Source organism: Struthio camelus, chromosome 13 (assembly GCF_040807025.1).
Source record: "Struthio camelus isolate bStrCam1 chromosome 13, bStrCam1.hap1, whole genome shotgun sequence".
In the NCBI taxonomy this organism is placed as follows: domain Eukaryota; kingdom Metazoa; phylum Chordata; class Aves; order Struthioniformes; family Struthionidae; genus Struthio; species Struthio camelus.
The window spans coordinates 949,235-971,768 of NC_090954.1; the positions used below are offsets into that span (position 1 = coordinate 949,235).

Genomic DNA, 22,534 nt, shown 5'->3' on the forward strand with positions numbered 1-22,534 from the left:
GATTCTGCACGTCCTACCATGCTGCTGTAACCTGACAAAGTCGTAATAGTGAGATATTTCTCTTGTTGAAGTAGGTGGCAAAGCTCCCCTTGACTGCAGTCAGCTTATTACCTAGCAATTTGGCAGTGTAGAAACTGGAACACCGAAAGTGTTTATGCCAACACATACTAGTACTTGCAACTTAATTCTGTGAGACAAGCTAAGAAAGGCTCTCATCACTGAAGTAACATAGCTGAATGTGGCCCATGATTGCTTTTAGCTTTAATTTTGCAGACACTGAGAGCAGTCTGTCTTGGATCAGCGTTGTAACATGGCAAAATAAATGTTTGTTTGTAGTGTGAATTCAGGCATGTACACGGGCATGTGTCTGTAAATGAGCCAAGGCCCAGTGAACTCCCTTGAGAATTCATGTTCTGTATTAATCTTTCTAAAATGGAAAATATTTTATTTTGTAAGTTAAACTGTCCGTTTTCTCATTTTCTATCCCTGCAGCTTACTATCATAGGAAAGAAATCAGAATGGGAATGTGTTTTATCCAAGTTCAGTCACTTTGGTGACTTATTCTTTCTTTTTATGGGTTCCATTGGGTCTCTGAACGCTAAAGACAGGCCTTTCCAATTCAAAGGAGGGAAAAAAGCCTAGGCTGCTGGACTTCATAGGTGACATATTGCGTTATCGATGCTGTTACCAGGAGTACCTTGTCATCTTTCTTTCTTCTAAACACTATGCAAGTTTTAAATTAATGAAGGATCCAAGTTCAATTAAGCTTTAGCATAATGTTTATATCACCACAAATACAAATCCATAAATGCAAGACAATCCTTCCTAAAAGAGCTGTTTTAGTGTTTGTTTGTGCTTTAACTCTTTGAATTTCTATCTGCACAGGAAGCATTTCTACCTAGAATTTGCATTTTGGCATGGTGCTATTCCTGTAGTGTTCATACTGCTGCTGTCTTACCTGGAGAGGTGTGCCATAAGGAAATTCCACTTTCTCACTGCTCTGGGTTGCCACGGTAGGATTACTCGAGCTGATGAGCACAGGAGAGCTGATCTCCAAGGTCTGCCGGTCAGAGGGTGAATGGACCATCCTGTTGAGAGTGTTTAAGGCAGTCGTGATTGAAAATTGTCTCAGGCTCTTCCTTCTCGAGTCTGATACCTTGTGGAAAGTTGGTGAATCTGTGTCTTTTGATTTGGGAGATGCTGTTCTTAAAGGTGATGCATATTTAAACTGAGGGGACTGGTGGCTTTTGCTTGTCTGTAGGAGTTGTCTTGCAGTAGTGTTTGGCTGGAATAGAAAGAAGAAAAATTTAATGATGCTATTTCAGAAGTTGCACTTTTCACAGATTCAGCCCAGTTTTTTTGCTCTTTTTTTCCCCCCTATGTTTTCCTGCCTAGAAGCACAGCTGTGTTCAGATTTGAGATGATATTATAGGTGATCTTTAAAAATATGTGGCTCTTTTTTATGTTACTCTTACGCTTGCTGTGTCAAATCCTAAATGCAAAATTACTGATACAAAGCTGACAGCCAAATTAAAATTGGTTTGAAAAATGTGTTGCTTAGACAACGTTACTGAGACTTGAATGTCTTCTCCCCATCCCTGCCCCACTTGCTCCTCCCCAGTGCTGTACAGAAAGCTTCTTTTTTTGTCACAACCTTTGACTTGCACAGTCTTCCATTTTGTGCTGGCGAGCTTGGGTGCATTTCACAACAGGATTTCAAACCTCTACAGCCATCCTTTAGGCGTTAGTTTAGAGAAGCCCTCCCTCATAGTGGCCATCCAATTATGTCTCCCTAGGCCAAACCATTCATAGCTTGATCCTGTTTCCATTGAAGAAAACAGCTTTTTTTAACATCGATTTTAATCAGAGAAGAGTCAGGCCCTGTGTTTGCGTAGAGGCAACATGTAAACAGTATGTCTTGGAAACTGCTGATCACTACTGTATTAGCAGCAAAGGGCATGTGGTGACAATGGTTTTTTGTTTTTAACCATGATGACTGCCAAAGGAATTAATCATGATTTACTGCTGACATTAACGAATTGCAAAACTTTAAGATTCTCGCCCACTCATGTGAAGCAATATGCCTGGCTCCTGGGGTGAACAAGAATTAGCCTAACACAGAACAGGTAGTTGTCTTAAGCATTATCATTTTAAAGCACGGATTGTTTTCATGTTTCCCTCCTCCTCACTTCTTAAATCAAGTTTTAAAAACCTTAGCGTGCGCATGTGTACACATATAAAGTGGTAATGTTGTCATTTCTGTACGTAATTAAACCTGAGCCTAAACCAGAACCATTTTTCTGCCTTCACTCAGCACCAGGGACCTGGATAAAACAGGGTGCAAATTTAAGTGTGAAAGCCAAGAAAAGTTGTGTATATACCAAACTAGTCCTACTTTTGCCTTCTTCATATTTTATTTCTAATTCCTTAGTGGCTTTATATGGCCCTAGTTAACTTATTTTTGTTAACGTCAGATTTAAATAAGTAATTACTGAATTAAAATGATTTCATTAAATGAAAAGACATTTTACAAAATGTGTTAGAACTTCAAATAAGATGTTTTACTAGTGTCCTTTTATGAAATAGCCATGAAGAAGTGCTTGCAATAATTACGATGATTACAATTAATTTTATTTCTAGGAATTCTTGTTGGTGCCATTTACATTCTGCACCTCAAGCTTAACTGTTGGAATACAGTTAATGACTAGCCCAGTGTTAACGACAACAAAAAAAGTTGTCAGGGAGCGGGCGGCTTAAAGGGCTCCGGAGACTGACACGGCCATGGGCGCCACCTCTGATGCTCTGGTTTGGCTTGGACAGAGGGTGCTTGTAACTTGAGGCCCTTGTGACCCAGAGTCAGTTGGTTGGACTTATGCTATGTATCCTCAATGAGACATAGTTATGGTACATAATTATAGCAGAACTGATTATGATTTTGATAGTCTACCTGAAATTTTCTGGGTATTTTTGTACGCCAATTCTTTCTGTATTCTGAAGGTCTCACTTCAGTGAGGGAGAGGGAAAGCTGTTTGTTCTTGCTTTTTAAAACTGAGAGGCAGCTAGTGAGTTGTAATGGGCCCCATGGAGAATGGCTTTAACCATAGGGGGTACAGACATGGGGCTGTCTGCTCCATGTTGTGAGGGGTTGAATACGTGGCTGAGAACAGACTGTACCTACCTCCACAAACAAGATGGGGAAGATCCCTACTTTGTCGCCTAACTTGCCCTCTGCCCAGTTTTCATCAACTCTGCTGATGACTGTGATGATATCACCCTGAAAGGCAGGAGTATATTGTTACCAATGTCTCTTGTGGGAGAGGTGGATAGTAGGTGTGAAGATGGGTTCACCCTGTAATTTCACAAAGCAGCCTTGTTAAATAGCCTCAGTGGTGTGTCCCCTATAAAGTCCTCTGTTCAGCAAAGCTTTTGGTATGTATTTTTCTGAAACACAGGCTTGTCTGTCCTTATTTAGCACAATGGTTAAACATGTTTTTAATTTAAAGGTACAAGCCTGGCTGAATCAGGGCCATGGACATGATTCTAATGCAAAATGCACGAAAAGCACACGAGCTTTTGACTTGTTTGAAGGCTTTCATCATGCGGAGGTTCTTCTACAATCACCATGCACAGAATTCATAATAAAAATGGCATTTTTGCTATGTACCAAGGAAAAAAACTGTGTAAGTGTCTAGGTAAGTGGTGTCATGCTGCCAAGAAACTCGGGAGTTGAAATATCCTGATGTTATTGAAGTGGAAATATTTGAAATACTCCAGAGGAAAAAGAGCTAGTTCGTATTGACTGATAGCTAAATCTCTTTGGAAAGACCTACATTTCTGAGCAACCCAGCAAAAATTAAATCCTGTTAATTTTTAATATATTTTAATTTCATCTTTTAAGGATATCTGCCAGAGATGTGTGTATTGGAGGGAGGGAGTAAAGAGAATTTTACAGGAACAAATTTGTTTTTCTCTCTTTTGAGCTAATACACAAAGTTTGGGGCTGAAATTTTATTGACTCCAAGGCTCTAAGTGGCACAAGAGGCTGGTTTCTGCTGGCCAAAATGTTTACTCTCACACAGAGTATGTGCACAAAGTTTCCATTTGAATTGGTGGAAGTTTTGTATTAATCTTGCAGTGAGGTAAATGGCTCTTAAGGTTCAAACAGGCAAATCAAGGCTATCCGCTAACTACTTCCTTGAATAATAAAAGATTGCTACTTGATAGTGCACTTGAATCACTGCATAAATTTCCAGGCAGGTTTGTTGCCAACTTTCTGTCAGCTCATCCCAGAGGCAGGGAAAGAGTATGCGGAGAATGGGGTAAATGGCAGGATGCTAAACAGACGGATAGAGAGATATCTTGTCTAGATGAGAGAGGTGATGAGGAAGAGAAGTTACCTGCTCAGCCAGGTGCAACTTGCAGGACTCCTGTGAGAACAGGCAGCAAGAACGGAAGCTTTTTAGAGGTGTTTTTTTTAACAGCCAATTCAGAAGCCAGCTCTTATTTTTGAAAAACTAGATCAAGCTGCCTCCAGCAGAACTCTGGTCTAAAGTCAGGCTGAGTTTCACCTTGGACAAACGCAACTCTTGCATCACCCATCCAAGGCTCCAGCATGCCTGTGTTAAGGTTCTCCTGTCTGCTAGGGCTCCAGGAAGCACAGACTGTTTCTTTAAGATGGCTTGCAGAGAGGAGGGATTTCCCAGTTACTCCCTGAAGCTGGCCAGTTATCCAGGAGTGCTATGCTCAGCTGGAGGAAGATGCAGTATCGGCCCTGGCATTTCCTCGAGGTTATCGCAGGAGGAAGTTACCAAAGTAACTGCTCCAGATCTTTCAGACACTTCATACAGCAACTGACTGGTGTTGCAAAGCATGGGGATAGGAGGATGTTCTCGCCTCTTTGAAGAAGCATCTGTTTGTTTTAGATGTGTGCTAACTCTCCATGTGTGAACTTTGCTGTGGGAGTGAAGATGAGCACAGCCTCCTAAAGCAAATAAACAGAATGAGTAAGCAGTGAAACAAAGACAAATATAGTGAAAAAGAAAAAACAAATCCAGACGGCAGAAAACTGGCCAAGGTGCCTCCTGTTAATAAGTAAATTGTAATGATAATGGAAGGGTTGCTGGCTCTGCAGGTTCTTTGTGTCTGCACTAGCAAGGAGAAAACCCACATTTTATACTGTTGCTGGTGATGTGCAATGTTGCTCTGAGAACTGATTTTTCTCTTTTGGTTCTTCCCCTTCTTAGTCAGAAACCACAGCTGGCTCTTGGCTATTTGATTTTTCTTGTCCCTTGACCACCCCACATTTAGCTCTGACTCCTTGGAGACACCTGGCCTGGACCACAGCCTCCTTCTCATGCCTCTTTCCATCAACAAGACCTAGTACATCATCGGACCTGTGCTGCCAGCTGGAAAGAAGAAGAGGTGACTTTTCTGTTAGGAGACTGATGCCTGTAGGCACTGCTTTCCCTGTTTTGCTCTGTGATACCTCACCTTGTTTTGACACTCTAATGAGAGTGGACTTTGCTGGGAGGTGCAGTTACTCAGAAAATTGTGTACTCATAACAGATAATAAATGCAAGCTCCGTAACCTTTGGGGAATGAAAGGAGGTACAGCAAAAGCTCAGGTATTGCTCTGTGAATGTATGCTTCTAGTAGATTTGCTGAATATGTTCAAGGTATGTAAACAATATATCCCTGGACTCAGCAGCAGTTTTCTTTAATATGTCATTAAGCATCTTTTAAAGATACCACTGGAGTGTTTTGGTACTGAAGGTAGACTGCAACTATCAGCTGTTCCTGACTGATTAGAGGAGCCTTGTAGAGAAGCTAAAACAGGGGACTGAAAGTGCTGCTTGAGAATTGTGCTTGCATCCCTCTCAAGATGCCCCTCGTTTTGTAAGTATCAGTGTGTGTCCTCAGGGAAGTAGCATGTGAGATTTTTCAGCCACTAACATCAGTGTCTGATACTCCAGTGGGGCTTGGTAACCTCACTGATTTTTGTACAGAGCTTTAGGATTTTTAGAAGGAGGCTACTATGAAGCTGTAAAGTTGTAGGATATAACACAATCTGAAGTGGAAAAACAGCCCAACCCATACTACCCAGCCTCTGGCTGCTGAAAGGGTGGTGTTACCTTATGAAATGTCAGGCAGTCTTTGTTTTCATTTTTGTCCCTGCTTCTTAGGTCAAAGTTGTAAAGTGCTCTACAGAGGGGTGGTGGCAGCGGCAGATGTTTGATGACTTGTACGGAGCTGGCTGGGAAAACACCGCTGATACCATTGATCTCACCCAAATACCAGTTTTCATCTAGCTGTCGGAGCAACATGATGATGTCTCCTTTATTGAATCTCAGTTCCCCGGGACTGTGCCCACGATAGGTGTACAGGGCCTGGGCTCGTGGAACCTGTGGGACGAGAAGCAACCCTTAGAGTTCAACTGTGACAGTGATGTTTGACGTAGGTAGAATGTCCCAAAAGTATTGGTAGTTACTGGGGAAAAGTTAGAGGTCTAAGGCTTAAGCAAGCATTTATTGTGATTAACTACCCACATCTTTTCTTGATGTCTTTTTTTTTTTATTGAAGATAAGCTCCTAAACACTTATTCCAAATTTGTATCAAGATGAAAAGCAGGCTTAGCTTGTCTAAGAACATTAAGAAACAACTAATTCCTTAAACTAGGCTTCTCATGGGATCTTATTGTCTCCTATAAGTTCTCCTATAATCAAATACATATTTTAATGGACTCAGATGCTTCAGCTTTAGAATGACTGGCGGTGACACCAGTGGTCCAGCTACCCTGATTGCTGTCACCTGAAGTGACCAGCAATGCATGGTTCAGAAAAAGCTAGAAGAACAAGGCGAGTGCAGGTTACTACTTTCCCAGGGTAATCTCCCTGCTTTAACACTCTGACTGTGATTTTATTTTTATCTTTACTCTGGATTACAGGAAGAGAGACTTTCGTAAAGTTGTTGTTGTAGTACAATATGAGTGGAAAGAAGAGAGAGACCGCATTCAGAGGAGAGGAGAGAAATTTACCATCTTGACTCTCGTTAAAGTGAGACTACAAAGTTCACTTAAAATAACCACTTTACTGACCTTTAATACTAGAAAACTCCACGTAATACACAGTACAAGAGCTCATTTAGATGGCTGAATACAAACTAGAGCTGTCCCTGGACTCATTGCTGTGAACCCAAGAGGCACTGTTCTAGATATGCATTTTGTGGGGCTATGCCCACAGGAAGCCAGCAAAACTGAAGGGCTTTTATTTTTATGTGCTTGAAAGACTGATGGAGATACCTTGAGTGAGTGAGCAGATTTATTGGACAAGAGTGTGTTCCACAAAACTCCATCCTGAAATGAATAAGCAGTTGGTTTGTTATTGTCATTTGCAACAGCATAATTTTAGGTGAAATGCAAAACACAGAAAAGATGTTCAGCAGGGATGAGAGTTATGTTCTGTCCTTCTGCTGGCTCTTTAGATGGAAATGAACTTCACTTTGTGTGCTTGAAGCCTGTGAGGAAGTGTGTTTTCCTTCAGAGCAATGGCTGCCAGCAGACCACTTCTGTCTTTGCAGTTCTCAGAGAAGTTAGAAATAAAGGTCATGAGAACAAATAGCCTCGTGTTTGCTTATAAAGCATTGATCATTTAATGATGCTATTTTAGCAGACTCTTGTTTGTATATACTATAAGAATTTCTATCATGTGTCAAACTGGTCCGTTTAGCCTCATCTCCAATTTGCAGCCGTGGCCAACACAAAATGCTAGGCAGTTCTGCAACGGTATGCCTAGGGGAGAAATCTCTTTGTCCCTTGAGGCAAACAGTGATTGCTTTTGGCAAGAAGAAAGACAGTAAATATATATTCTGAACTATTATGTGAGCTAGTATAGCTGCAGATATTGCTTGTTCTTGAATCATACTAGATTCTTGGCTTCAATAATATCTTGCATTGTGGGTTCATTTTCTTTAAGGCCTTTTGATTAACTGTTATGTTGTTTCTGGCCCTGGGACCTTCACCGTTGCTGATGGGAAATAGCGAACAGATCCGTTTACTGACTTCTGTCTGTTTTCCAAAATACAGCAGCGTCTCCTTCAAAGGATTCCTTGGACCAAGAGGGGAAGTGTCTGAAGCGGGGATGGAGAAAGTAGAACAAGGTCCTGCCTGCCCCTCCCGTGCCGGTAGATGAGATCAAAAAAAATGCTGTCACTGCTGGCCACATCTAACGGAGGCGGTCACAGGTCGGCACCCTTCCAGCGCGGGAGGCTCGTGGCTCTGCCGAAGCCCTGTGGCTGCCTGTCCTCACCCGGAGTTTATGGCAATAAAGCCCTAAATTTTAAGGTAGAAACCCCCGATCTCTGTTTTTAGCCTCCTAGCAGGTAGGAGGCCGGGAACAGGAAGGCAGACTCGTCCCTGGCCCTGGGGCCTCCTCCGTCCGGGTCAGCGTTAAGCAGAAGCGCTGGCGTCGGTGACAGTCAGTGGTCTGAGGCTTTTTAAGCTGCCTTTTGCGTCGGTCTCTGCGGATCTGCGTCGTCCTCCTCCGTCCTCCAGGCTTTGTAACGCCCGGCCTGGGACTGCAGGGGAAAGCCATGGCGCGGGCCAAGGCGCGGAGCGCGGCTCGGCCCCTCCGGCCGGCTCGGCCCCTTGCGGCCTTGAGGACGCCGAAACAGGTTTTAATTTCCGGCTCTAGCCCCGGTTTTGCTCGATGACCTTGGACTAGTCTGCGGGGGGCCCCCCGGCTGGGACGAGGCTGGTTTTCGCGCACGGAAAACGAAGCCTCGATTCGTAAGGCGCCTTACTTGGGTGAGCTGCAGCTTGAAATCCCGCAAACCTGAAACCCTCGTGCGTTCGCGGGGAGCGAGGGCCGCGCCGGGGGGCCGCCTGCCTCTGCCCTTGCCCGGCGCTTGGGGCGTTTCGGAGGGGAAGAAGCCCCCCGTCTGGCTGCGCCCGGAGGCGTCGCCTGCCGCCCCCCGGAGACGAGGCCCCGCCAGCGGCCGCCCCCTCGGCGGGGCAGCGGGTGACAGGCAGACGCCCGCTAACCTACGGGTACGTGTGTCGCCGCTTCCCGTGCCAGCGCCGGGCCCCTTCGGCCTCCTCGGCGGCTTTCTGGGTGGGCTCGGGCCGGGTGCCCTGGGGGCGGCGGGGCGCTGTGCACCCCCGGCCCCGGCCGCCCTCCGCCGGGCGGGAGAGAGACAGGCCGCGCTCGGATCCTGGAAGCGCGGAAAGGGTCCGGGGAAACGATCTTCCAGCGCTGGTACCCGGTCGGAAAACGCGACCAAGAGGAGACCAACTTCAAGTGCTGTGTTTGCTTCAAAGCATCTGAAAGGGGAAGCGATTAATGTAATGTTTAGCTCTAAGTCAGTCATGCTGTCTGTTAGCTTGTGCCAGCGGTAAACCCGCGCGTGCGCTTGGCTTAATGACAGCGAAAGAGCATCTCCGGCGAAAAGGAAAATCACGGGAACCAGGCGTCGGCGGCGGAGCACGGCGCCCGCTGGAAAGGCCGACCCCTCGGCCCTGCAGCCCGGGAGCTGCTGGTCCCGAGGCCGCCTGCCTTTGGGAAAGTAATCGCAGGATAGAGGATTTTGGAAGAAGACTCAGTGGCAGGCTCTGGTGTTAGAGACGGAGCATAGGAAGAGACCTTCGTTGCTGCGTAGGAGTGACCAGGAGATAAAAGGCTTCGTGGGAAGGGAGGGGGGAAAGAAAAAAACAAAAAAAACCCTCTGAAAATGGCTTGAAAAGGAAGAGCACAAGCGTACAGGGATAATGAGAGAATGGTTACGGTGCAAAATAAAACCGAACATAAAAGGCATCGAGAACAAGTTATGGAAATATATTACAAATAAGAGAAACTCTGAAGTGAAATGCATATGTTACTGCCTTGGGAAAGGTGAGCAAGCAATGGGATGCCAAGGAGTCTGCAATATTCTTTCATTCCTTTGGTTTTTAAAAAAAAAAAAAAAGGGATGCTTTGTGCATTAATTTTAATGAGATGAGAGAGCAAGCCAGAATAAATAGCTGAAGACTATGTAGATAGGGTAGATGCATTCATGACATTAGGGCTTGATGAAATTCGCCCCACCACGCTTAAAGAACTAGTCGGGTAACCTCTGCACTGTTAGTGATTACCCTCGAGAGCTCCTGGAAGACACGGGAAGTCTCGGACACCTGGAATGATGTTTCTGAGGCAACATGCTGCTGTGACCCTCGTCCCCGTGCCGAGTGATGCCCGCGCAGAGCTGGCGTGGGCTCTTGTGACCCTGCCCTGTGCCAAGTCGAGTCCTGCGCCTCGTTCTCAGCCTTGTGTGAGCCCGGGCCCAAGGACTCTCCTGCCCAAGCACCTTCCCCTCCCCTCGGTCTCCGGTGGCATGGCTGAAGTAAGATGCCAGCAATGTCTAAGCTGCATCCCATAGCACAAACAAGAGGCCTTCCTGTTCCTCAGGCAGCTTCAAGGAGAAATGCATGTGTCCCTGAAAGGAGGTTTGGTGAGTATGTGTACAGTCAGGGGTTTTTAACCCCAAAGACACCTTTGCTAAGAGTGAACATATCTACTGTTTAAACTATCGGAGGCCACCATTTGCTGGTAACCTACCCTCTATTGAAGAGGAATGAGAGAAAATGATTGTGCGTTCTTTTTCTGTGAGTTGCCCTGCAGAAACCACTGGGTTTCTGTGCTTGCTTGAGACACAAAGCATCCCCATGTTCCAGGCGGGTGCCCCACAGTGGGCCATTGTGTGGTGCGACAGGTTCCTAAGCCTGTTGGGTTTGGGTCTGTGTCCTTTTATCCCTACAAAGTCTGTCACGTTTGTGACTGCCATAGGAAAAAAAAAAATCATTACATAAACTTGTAAAATGGTGCTAGTGCTACCCTGAGACTTCATACTGAATTTTAGTCTTGGTCCCTCTGGCTTGCAGCAATTTTTTAAACATGCTAAGTTATTTGAAATTCAGCTTTATGGGTAATGCATGATATTTGGGTAACACACAATATTTAGCTTTATGTGTGTAACCTGGGACTGGCTCCTGTGCTGATCTGTTTTAAGAGTGAGTTATATCTAAACAAGAGGAACTTTTGTTGTATGAAGGTGTACCTTCAAAGATATAGCAAAATACTCAGACTATCTCTGTTCCTCTAGGCAATGCTCAGCTGCGTAAGAACAAGAGATGCACCTTCTGATGGGACATGAGTGGGCTGCTAAACTATTTCAGGTAGGTCCTGTTCAGAGTTGCTGTAATATTTGAAGTGGTGTGACCAGCAGGCAAAGTTTGACCAAGATATGTGGCCTCGTTAGTAACTGCTTATTTGTCTGGAAAATAATTCATCAGGGTCTTCTGACTCTGAGTCAACTGATGACGACCCCATCTCGCTTTGTGGGAGGTGGGAGAGACTCTTGATGCCAGATCTGGAGTGCAAGCTGCATGCTCATGCGGTGCGGTGAGCTGGGAGGACCTGGCCACAGCTTCTGGCTGAGACTGCCCTTGTGAACAACCTGCTTCACAGAGGACAAGCAAGCCTGGCCTTCCCAGATTGCACAGAAATAAAGGGAAATGGCACTTGCTGTGGTTTGGTACCAGGACTTGGTGGGAGAAACAAGTCTAGTCCACAATGTAGTTCCCTGGCAGGTGGCACTGGTGCCTAGCGTTAGCGAATTCAAAGCTTCCTGAGGCCATGCGTGTGGGAAGGAACTGTTTGGCTAATCAAATTGCTGATGTGCTTGTGGCCTGCCTCCAGAAGGCATTTCTTGTACTATCTGCTCTTTCTCATGGGGTGAGAAAACTCTAGCCTTGCCAGCTCCTTTGCGCAGGCTTTCCAGTGCTCTGCCCTCAACTGAAGAATGTGGCAACAACGGATGCTTCCCTGCAGTTTCGAGGATAAGATTAAGGACGATAGACTTAATAACTTCCCCCGCCTCTAACCATGGTCATAATCTTCATTTCTTCACCTCTCCTTTAACCTTTTCCTCTTACTTTTATGCTTCTTCCTTTTCAAATTTCTCTATAAATCTTGTTTTCTCCTTTCCATTGTTATTTTTTTTGGAACTTGCAGTGATTAATTCTCTACAGATTTATCTCTTTGCACTTCCTCGTCCTGTAAACTATTCAAAATGTGACATATGAAGCTTCTTCCCATCCTATCCCCCTGAAATCCTCTCTGCAGTTTACTCCCTCTTTCCAGATTAGGCTGAATCTATTCACTGTGAGAGGTCTTTACAGTCTCAGTTGTACATATATCTCTGCCATTTCTTCCTACACCGCCTCTCGCGCCCCCCTATCTCAAGCCATTCTTCAGTTCTTAAAGCTTCCTTCCTCTCTTCCCACTCACTTCTTGCCTTTCCTTCATACAGGTTTTCTCCTGTGCCTGGCAGAGCCTCTGTCGAATTCTGTCACTCAGCAGCCCTGCACTCCATATTTTGTCCTCTGCACTTTTCCTTCTATTCTAACTTCTACTTTCTCCTCTAGCTCTGCAGTTCCTCAGTCAGTTGGCAAATTCAATTTGGGCATGTGAGAGACAGACCTGATCTTGCATGTGACTTCACATAGTAGAGCACATGTATTCACTCACTGAAATTTGTTGCAAACCTTTTATGGAGGTAAATGGGTAATAGTTAATATTAATGCTTATGTGCTTCTTCAGCATCCAAAAAATATTCAGTCTGCCTTTGTGCATTTGGATTTTTCCACATTATTCATGGGAAACACTTAGGTTAATGCTTAACTATACAGCAGGAGACTACAGATGAGGTTCATTTCCCTTCATTTATCAAGTAGTAAAGAACTTTTTTCTTCTGGAAGTTGTTGCTAATTCTGAGCACTCACAAAGTAACATAATTTATTCCTTCACTGCCACCTCGTCAAGGAATTATAATAATGCTGATGGACCTTTGAAGTATATGACTCTATTCACCTCTAAAGCTTTATAATTCACTAGGATTTAGGATTAGAAATGGAGGTAGCTCAAATCTGGGTGGAACACAGCAGTACATTCTTTTGTTATCACTGAGAACAGAATCAGCCAAATTTTTCCCTTCCACTAGAAGGGACTAGAACCAGGAGAATAGTCTTTGTTTTCCACAAACGCCCAGTTAAAAACACCTCAGAATTAAAACTTTCAAAAGGACTGATATTGTCATGAAGAGTCACATTTGATTTGATGCATACTTCTAATTTTATTTTAAAAAAATTTTAATCATGCTGGACTGTTTCAGCACTTGATAACTGACATTTTCAAAATGATATATTCTTTGGAACTGCCAAAATATTTTTTCTAATATTTTAATATTCCATTAACAGTAATATTTAAAAATCAATGTCATTTGAAAAAGAGGAGAAGGATTAAAAGAGCCACAGCAAAACAAAGCACTTATTTTGGTACTAACTGCAATTAACTTGAAATTAAGTTTTTCAAGATCTTCACTTCATCAGAAACCTCTTTCAATTCAAACTGATGTTTTTAAGGTCCAAGTCATTTTTTTCCCCAAGGTTTTACTTTGCCTTTTTAAATTTTGTTGTCTGCTCAGACACTGAGCCAAAAAACCCCCATTGATTTCTCAACTTTATTTAGGACATAAAACAAGCCTTTACCTACCCACACAGAGGTACCAATGAAATTTTCACTGTACAGGAGGGTGATTTCCTCCTTCAGAGGACTTTCACATAGTATATCTTCAAACTGAAGTGTTCAGAAAGATGTACATCAGGGTCACCATTTTTTATCATTTTCAGAAGACAAAGAAGAGTAACTAAATAAACCTGCGGTAAACAACCCCTGTTGAAGCTGGGAGAAGCAAGCAGAAACTCTCTATAGAGACATCTTCTCTGTCATTTCTTATCATTCCTTATGGTGTTAAAATACAGCAGTGCTGGCAGCTCCTAGCGTATCTAAAATCTGATTCCTTTCTCAGGCTTTGACTGGTTTCTGTCCACTCTTAGATTTGTACTAGATCCTCTGCAAGAAATCTCTTTAGCCTCATTTAAAGTAGGTTAATTGTAATGGCAGAAACCAGGGTGCTAATTAACCTCAGCGATAAAGAACAGGTGTGCCTGGAGGTAGTGTGGGGCTGTATGCATTGCCAATCCTGTTCCTGGGCTTGAAAAGTGCAGATAGTTCCTGAGTCAGACATGGTGTCCTTGTAATTAAGTTTGGATGGATTTTTCCATCAAAAATTTTAATTTGCCAGTTGCTTTTTGTTAATCCAGGGTAGTATTTTATTCTCATGAGTTGGCAGTGGCAACAAGATGTTCAGCCCAATATTGCCGAAACATTGGGTTCAGTGTCTATTGTTAAATTCTGTTGGAAAAAGACAACAAAAAGCTCCATGAAAAACTTAATTAAAAATTGTTGAAAACTTGTGTAGAATAAATTTCTGATTTCTAGTTATTTAATTTATTTGTAGAATCATTCAACTCCTGTCAACTTTTGCATATATTTAGAATCCCAAATTGCTGTCCAGTAGTGGAGAGGCAGGAAGTATGAAAAAATAATAGGCACTGGTGAAAAGAAAAGGTTTTTTTCCCATGATGGCATGCAATACTGCACCTCTAGTAGTACTAAGTTAAAGCAAAAGAGGCAAATCTTTCACATTCTGTTATGTGAAAGCTTCTAAAATTAGTGGGAAGTTCAGTGGGAAAAGGGAATAATTTAGTACATTGAAGTGTCCAGACATATTTTTCATAGTGTCAAGTAGGAATAGATCAATGCCATGTTTTGCAAGTATTACAAGATCTTTGGGACTTGTCCGGTTAGAGTTTTTAAACTCAAACTCATGTGCACTTCAGAGCTGAGGAAATGCAATTTTTCTTGCTATTGGAAATGTGTGCCTTTGATTACTGAAGAGAGAATTACCTCTCTCCCTCCTGTCCAAAAGCCTTTTTCTCTGCCTCCATGTTTTGTGGTTGGTCATAACTTTTTCAGCTGCTTGCTTCTTACCCTGCTTCATTTTTTTCCTACTATTTTTTTCCTCCATTTTTTTTCTTCTGTTATGCCTGAGTGAAATATGAATTGTGCATTACAGAGCCCTTGAGGAGGTATCTCAAGCTCTCTGGCTAGATAACAAACTTGCCCACTCCTTGCAGTGAGTGAGGCCAGTCATCAGGGCTAGGGAGTGCCTTGTGAGTCTGCTTACGGAACAGTTACGAGATTTAAGGTGAGAAAATGCAACTGGTAAACTTAAAGGCTTAAGAAACTCCTTATCACATCACTGCAATATAGTGCACAATCTCTATGCAAGATGTTTTTCTCTCCTTAGCCACTGTACCACCAGAGGTGATCACAGCAGATGCACCTCGACGTGTTTTCCCCGAAGCTAGCGCATTTGAGGCTGATATAGGAAAAATATTTTTTTTATTATTCTCAGCATTTGGCATCAACTGTGCTAGGACAATCTTCCAACACATCTGAGCGCTTTTCCATACAAAACAAAGAAGCAAATTAAAAATGTGTATGTGCGTATGTAAGGAAACAAGTCAAAGCATCTCTTCATAGCTGGGGGAAATGCACACTCTAATTATCTTAAATGAACTAGTTATAGCTTCCTTACTAGTGACAGTGGATTATTATAAGATCACACACTCACAGCGCTGGTGTGAAGAAAAAAAAATAAAAAAAAGATGGGGGGCAGGGGGATGACCAGAGAGGCACGTCAAAACTTGCCGAGAAAGGAAGAAAAATATAGTCAAGAGGAACTTTGAAGTGAAGCGATTTCTGACTAATGCTGTGAGCGTTCATAAACCTTGTCCCAGGCGATTCAATTTAAAACCACTGTGACGAGCAGCATGACCTGGCTGGTGGTGCCGTCCATTTTCATGAACGGATCAGACTGCTGCCTGTGGTACACGGAGATGAGCATGAGAATGAGGCCGTAAACTTCTCTGCAATTTGGAGCCGTTTGCTCTTTCATCCCTTTTCCAAGCAAGACTCACCGCAGATAAGTGAGACTTCAGTGAGACTATGCTAAGGATATCAGAGTGGAGTCCTCCTGTTTCCCAAATAGTCTGACTCAATAATGTCGACAACTACACAGTTGGGCATAAGGAATGAATGACAAATTATTTCTCTGAATAGCCTGTTGTTAATTTTCAGGTGCGCTCCCTTCTCAGGGCTATTTCTATGGGCCTAGGTCAATGCTAGCAGAGAGCTGGAGTGTGTCAAAAAAACTAGCGCTGCCCTTGTGAAGGTATTGTATACACACAGACTATTGCTCTAAGGTCATTTCTTTCTCTGCTGTAAACTTTCATTCTAGTCTAGCAGTGTTAAAAGAGCCTTGGTGAGCTAAAAATCAGGCCACGTGTCTGTGTTTTGGTAAGTGGTAGCCTCTACCGGGGAAAACTGTACAAATACTTTGTTTATCCTAATTCGCTATTTTCCAAAGGGGAAGAAAATACATTTCAGTAAGAATGAGCCTTAGGAACACTGTTTTTTTTGTAGTTTGGATGCTTTCTTGCTTCAGCAGAAGTGAATGGACCTCAGCTGGACAGCAGCATTTTAACTGGCCACCCAGGCAACCTTATCTAGTTCACCACGGTCTGGTGGAGACAGATTTGTGAGGGTTAAGAGGCTTTTGGCAGATTTGATTAGGAATTGTCTCAAACAAGTTTAGACTTGCACCCATGTGGTTTTCCCAGCTCTGATTTTAGTAACATTACAAAGGGAATGACTTGGAGTTGCTCTTCCCTGCATCTATTCCCTAGAATACAGAAAGCCATCCCAAGCTTGTGGTCTCCTCCCAGACTGACAAAATGTCTTTGCACTAAATAACAAGGGGCTGATTCTGATCTTGGTTTCATGAGTGTAACCTCACAGGAGGGCAATTATTCCCAAGGGTCTTATGTATACCAAAATAGATGCAGGTGCTAAATGTCCATAGACTGCTGGCTTCTAAAGGGCTGAAATCTTAGTAGCGCTCACAGAACTGTTCTGCGCTGAGTGTTTAGGAATCAGGCTGCAGTCATCGTCAGGCTGGAAAGAAAACAGTCGACCAGAAATAGAACTGGAACATTGTAATGAGCTGTGAAAAGCAAGGCCAGCCCCAGATGTGTCACCTAAAATTTTGGCAGGACATTGAGAAGCAGAGATGCTGCAGAATGGAGACATGGTCATTCTTTAGTGGATGGTCCTGAGCCAAAATGGAAGGTGACACAGTCCCATGCTATGCCTGCAACTCTGCAGTCTGTTCCAGCGCTGTATTATTTGTGCAAAAGAGTTAAATATCCATGCTGTGCAGAGGCAGTGATATTTCTGTAGATACATGATTTCTATAACACATAAGAGCCTTCTTGAGAAGAACAATTTATTTCTAGGATGGTGCTAATCATTGCCAGGAAGAAAAGTAATCCAGTGCTGGATGTCTTCCAGTTTGATGGAAGACACTCCCACTAGACACTTTGGGTTCAGTTGCAAGTGTTTTTTGATTGTTTTTTATTTTGGAGCCTCTAATTCCTTGGAGCCATTTGGAGCTTTTCTGGCATCAGTTAGAGGCAACCAAAATCCAGCTGTGCTGAACACTGCAGCTTAGGAATGCTGGGAGCTGGGAGCTGTTAAGACTCATTTTTAAGGGAAACATGTGAAATTGGATCCTGCGTGCCTCTAATTTCACCATGCTGGCATATGGCTTCACCATACTACCACCTGGTAAGCATGAGTCCAAGTACAGTTTAAATATTAAACTCTACTGAGGTGTAGAGTTCCGCCCCCCCACCAAGCCACTGAGGATTAAAGAAGTAATAACAATACCAAGGGATGGAGGAAGCTCTTCCTACTTAACAGTTCTCCTTATATTTAAAGAATTCCTGAAAGGCCCAAAGAGGTGATATGTAATAGGAGGAAGCACGTTTCATTGCTTAAGATACCACAGCTGAGCAATAGAGATGTATAAGGCTCATTGTAGAAGCGTTAGAGCACGTTTGCTCCCTACTTTTGCCTGGGTGACCAAGAGCATCAGGGAACAGAGCACTCCCTGTAGTGAAGAGGAGCCTGTGCTCTGACCTGAAAAGAGGTGCAACGGAGCAAAAGAATTTTGCTTAAGATTAGTTTGCATGTAACTAATATTTGGTCTGCATGATATTTAGCAGCGATACTAAAAGCAAGTGTTTGCCAGCTGTTAGTGATCTGTTTGTAGTTCCTTTGATGGCTTAGGAATCCCTGTCACAAGAACAACTGGCCTCTTCTCTCAAAGCCTTTATTTATGTTAACAATCCAGAGCTACAAGAGTGGCTGTTTAAGCCTGTATATCTATCGTGTGTGCGTATGTATATGTGATTTTCTCTGCGGGGACCGTGGCAGTGCATGTGACAGGCTGTTTCACTGCACAAATGGAAATATCCAGAGTGTATGACACATGCAGGAAATGGAAAGCTTGTGCTCTGACCCAGCCATGTAGCCTAACAGATCTCAATGACAGGAGCTAGACAGCCAGCTGTCACTGCTGTCATTTAGATTATGGAATTACCTGGAGGCCACCGCTGAGGTTACTACTGTGCCAGGCGCTGTACAAACTTCGTAACAAGCAGCTCTTGCCCTGAAGAGTCAGTAATCTAAAAAACACAGCACAGATGAGGGGTGGGGTGCAGGAAATATTATCCCTGCTTTATGTTTGGGGAATATTGGCAGGGAGAGTTTAAATGACATGCCCAAAGGCAAACAGGAAGTCCATAGCAGATCTGAGAACAATATCCAGGCCGTATTCATGATGAATAGTGATTTAATTACTGTATATGGAGAGCTGGTTATTATTTACATGTTAACTCCAAAAGAAATACTGGCTTTTTTGCAAAGAAAGGTAATCTGTAGAAACTACCCTCCGTTTTGGTTATTAACTTTTTGCAAGCATCCCTCAACATTATGCTAAAGATTGACTGCATTTTAGATGGGACAAATGAGTCCTACATCCGTTTCCTTTGTGTGATCAGTTAGCACAGGTTTTAGGGCTCTTTAGGATCCGGTTGGATGAAAAGAGCTATTTGAATGTAAATTAATTGCCATTACAATTCTGTTTTTCTGCTTTTCAACAGAGCAGATAACTTCAGCCTTGTCACATAGAACAAAACCATCAAAAGTGAACTTGTCATTTCCATCTTTTCGTATAATTATATTCTGAGGATTCAGACAGTTGGGTGGTTTCTGCATTATTTCTCCCCTAAGGAGGATTGCTAGCATCTTCCAAGCACAAACAAACTGTTTGTGCACCACGGAGAACAAAGCCAGTCCTCCTGTTCATGTGCCATAATAGAGCTCACCAAATCTGCCTTATTTCCTTTTCAGTCCTCTGAGACATAAGGCTAAAGCTGCTTGGGGCTAAAGCTAATGAGCCACACTGAACCCTTGTGTGAGCAGGTGCTCACCCATGGGGAACTTGGAGTTGTAAGTTATATGGATTTAACTGAATATGGAAAACATTGTCTTAAGTTACAGGTGTAAGTGGGTGTAATTTACAGAGTAAGGAGATGAAAAGCAACTAAAAGATTATGAAAAAACTTGTATTAGAGCCTGTCACTGAGGATTATAGGGCTAGTTTCTCTGTTGCTACATTTGTGCACCTCCATGGTTGCTTATGGTGTGACATCAGTGGTAAATGGGAGCACTTATATAATCTTTGAACTAATATGCTTTTGATATGCAACCACATCAAAACTTACGTCACTTCCGAACTTTGCCTATTGTCGTTCTGGTTCTGTGCTCCAGAAGTGAAATGGAAAATGGGAAAAATAATTAAAGAAAATACAGAGCAGCTTTTATCACAAAGAAGCTCAGAGAATTCTACATCCAGAAACCGCATGACTCATTACTGAAGTGCACCCATCCCCGAGGTGGAACGCATCAGCTCTTTCTCAGTAATGCTTCACAATAGCTCCAGATGAGGGCAATGCCATATTAGGCATTACTTTGTGTGAAACCACAGGGAGAGATTTTTGGGTCGGCAGAATTAGTGCCAAGACGCATGCAATGCAAGAATTACACCTGGACTTGGCTTAATTTCACAAATGCATATTCCTTCATGCGGACAGCATTATTAGGCAAAGGCTGATCAGGGACAGGCCTAAGAAGTCATCTTTTCTTGAGGAGGAAAGGGAGAAGAGGTTATCGGGGAAAAGATTGTCTGTCGTGAGGAACCAGCTCATGAGGGGCGCAATAAAGTTTGCTGTCGGTGGGATCTACAGCAGGTGTGTCTGAGCTGCAGTGTCTGCATTAAACGTTTTACACCTCTGCCATTCATGGTTATTGCTATCAGATTTTTTAGTCTCTGCTGCAGTCAGCAATCTGGGATGGTGGTTAAATTGTGTGTCATGGTTTTAAGCTGCATTGAAAACAAAATGTGTCAGCCCCCAGCATGCCCAGTCATGATGCTTTGTGCTTCAGAATTGCAGTTCTTAGTAATGGCTATTTAAAATACAAATGGGAAATCTGTATTCTACTTCCCTTTCTAGACATGAGCCTCATTCTCTGTTCCTGCTATTTCACTACTCTCCTTTTGCTAGAAAAAGGGAAATGCATTAACTTCTCCTATCACCTGGTGCTACCAAATGTCAGGAATAACAGCGTTCACTTGCTTGAAGGGACACAAGAGCTAGAGGTGACGGACACTTTCCAAGTCCTAGCTGTCCTGGTGGAGGGAGTGGAGCACTGTGGCCTGAACCACTGCTCCACCTGCTTAGCATGAAGTTAGCAAGCCTGCAAAATGCTGGTGTCTTTGTTCCACATTCTTACCACTGCTAAAAACTGACAGAACCTTGAATCTTCTGTTTTCCCTACAACCTGAGATTTTGGTTTCATATTGTTTCAGGCAAGTGCTTAATGAGGGTACGTCTTTCCATTACCCTGTAGCCTGCACTTAGCAGGCTTTTTGATGGTGAATTAATAATCATAATGAAACTGATGATCTACTGGGCCTTGTGTCAACACTACTTCCAGACTAGAGAGCTCATTGTCTACAAGGTCTTGTGCGTATTTACTCTTATCCAGACCTGGAGTAAGAAAAAAAAGCCGCTCTTCTCTTTTCTGTATTTCTGTTTCCTAAATGAGACAGATTCTAGAACTGCGTTACACAAGATCCAAGCAAACATGTTTTTTCCCAACAGTCTTGTTTTTTCTTCTCTGCAAAGCTAATAAGAAATTCTGGATACGTCAGTTGTCTGGGACCCAAAATAAAGCCTCTTAAGTTGATCTGATTTCTAAAGGATAAATATTTATCTCTTTTTAAAACAGAACCCTAAATTGCGTCCCCCATTCTGGCATCAAAACAAAATGGAGGTTCCCCAAATCAAGGGAAGCGGTAAGCTCAAATATCCACTTTACAAGCTCCTGAGGAAAAGTGCTTTTTTTTTTTTTTTTTAAAAAAAAAAGCATGTTTCTTTATTCGTTTGTACAGTGTCTTGCACAGCGGAGTCCTGATGCTAAATGGAGTTTGACTACTAGAAAAATAGCATGAATATGCCTTTTTCCTGCTCCCTCCCTTCAGAAATGAAAATTACAAAATCAGTCCAAGTGACTGGAGCTTCATGGTCCTCAAGATGATGGCTAGTGGGGGCTAGCTACCGGCGGGGAAAGTTCAGCAGAGAGAGGAAGAAGAGTCTCAGACTTTCAGCCTCCTCACTGACCGCAATGTTTAAAAGGTGAGCATACTACACGGCAGAAATCCTGTTATTCTATTCTTGACTTGCCATCTGAGTCTGACTCATTGCCTTGGTAACAAATTAAAACACTTTTATGTGTTTGCACTTCAGTACCTAATTTTGTAAAACCAGGGAAACTGGCTCCTGATATTTAACAGTGGAGGTCGTTTTGCGTTTTCTTGCCACGCAGTATCACCTTAGACCAGCCCTTTTCCATTTGTATTCCTGATTCACTTGGAGAGGAATCTTGCTGCTCCTGTCATGTAGAGCCATGTCAGAATTACTCTAATGCTAAACAGCAAGAGTTCGTAAGGAAGCTTCTGGACAGCAGTAAACGGCTGGGAAATAGTCATTAATAATAGTAGTCAACTTTTGTGCAATTCGTAGGGAACCAACTGTGAGCTGATCTGTGACAAAGAAAGATAAATACCACTGCAGGATTTCCAAACTACCAATAATGAGGTCAACCAAGGAATTGTTATGCCTGCTGCTATTTGACAGGTTCACTAGTTAGGAGTCTTGTTCACCCCTTGAGAACACAGAGGAGGGTTTGCTGGTAACCGTAGCACAGATTTTAAACGTTGTAAGACTATTACACACCCATTGCAACGCTCTGTGCAAAAATCACCTATCACTTCATCCCTGCTGACTTGGATATCAAAGGGGCTCCTCAAGCTTTAAGTGAAATTGGGTGTTCCATCCTTCTTCCTAATCAAAACTCAGTTTTATTTTCAAGCTTTTTCACAAGGAACCTGAAATAATCCTCATTCCCTAACTGTGAGGCTGAAGTTTTGCCTTACTCCCCTCTTGAATAAAAACGAACAACGGGCTTGATACCATGTTGGGTGCAACACCAACTGGTTTTCAATGGCTGCAGCAATGTTTATAGCTATGATAAAGCTTCTTGTTTCTGTGTTGCTGAATCTGCTGCACTTT

The 22,534-nt window shown here is 43.1% G+C and overlaps 2 protein-coding genes across 7 annotated transcripts in view; one reads left to right on the forward strand and one right to left on the reverse strand.

Annotated features, from left to right (window-relative positions):
- Positions 1-22,534, reverse strand: part of SH3RF2 (SH3 domain containing ring finger 2) — a 64,999-nt gene that overhangs the window by 32,577 nt on the left and 9,888 nt on the right. For 4 of the 5 annotated variants that reach the window (XM_009678667.2, XM_009678682.2, XM_009678674.2 and 1 more), the window contains 3 exons: positions 6,132-6,401; positions 3,179-3,274; positions 959-1,285 (listed from right to left, as the gene is read on the reverse strand). In XM_009678667.2, coding sequence (XP_009676962.2) covers positions 959-1,285; positions 3,179-3,274; positions 6,132-6,401 — 693 coding nt within the window. The remainder of the gene's footprint in view (positions 1-958; positions 1,286-3,178; positions 3,275-6,131; positions 6,402-22,534) is intronic. The other variant, XM_068959692.1, reaches the window with a different exon arrangement.
- The window catches only part of GRXCR2 (glutaredoxin and cysteine rich domain containing 2), a 47,923-nt gene continuing 31,721 nt past the window's right edge, over positions 6,333-22,534 (forward strand). Inside the window, exons 1-3 of one of the 2 annotated variants that reach the window (XM_068959694.1) lie at positions 6,333-10,479; positions 11,131-11,203; positions 21,445-21,598. The gene's annotated coding sequence lies outside the window, so the exon portion shown is untranslated. The remainder of the gene's footprint in view (positions 10,480-11,130; positions 11,204-21,444; positions 21,599-22,534) is intronic. The other variant, XM_068959695.1, reaches the window with a different exon arrangement.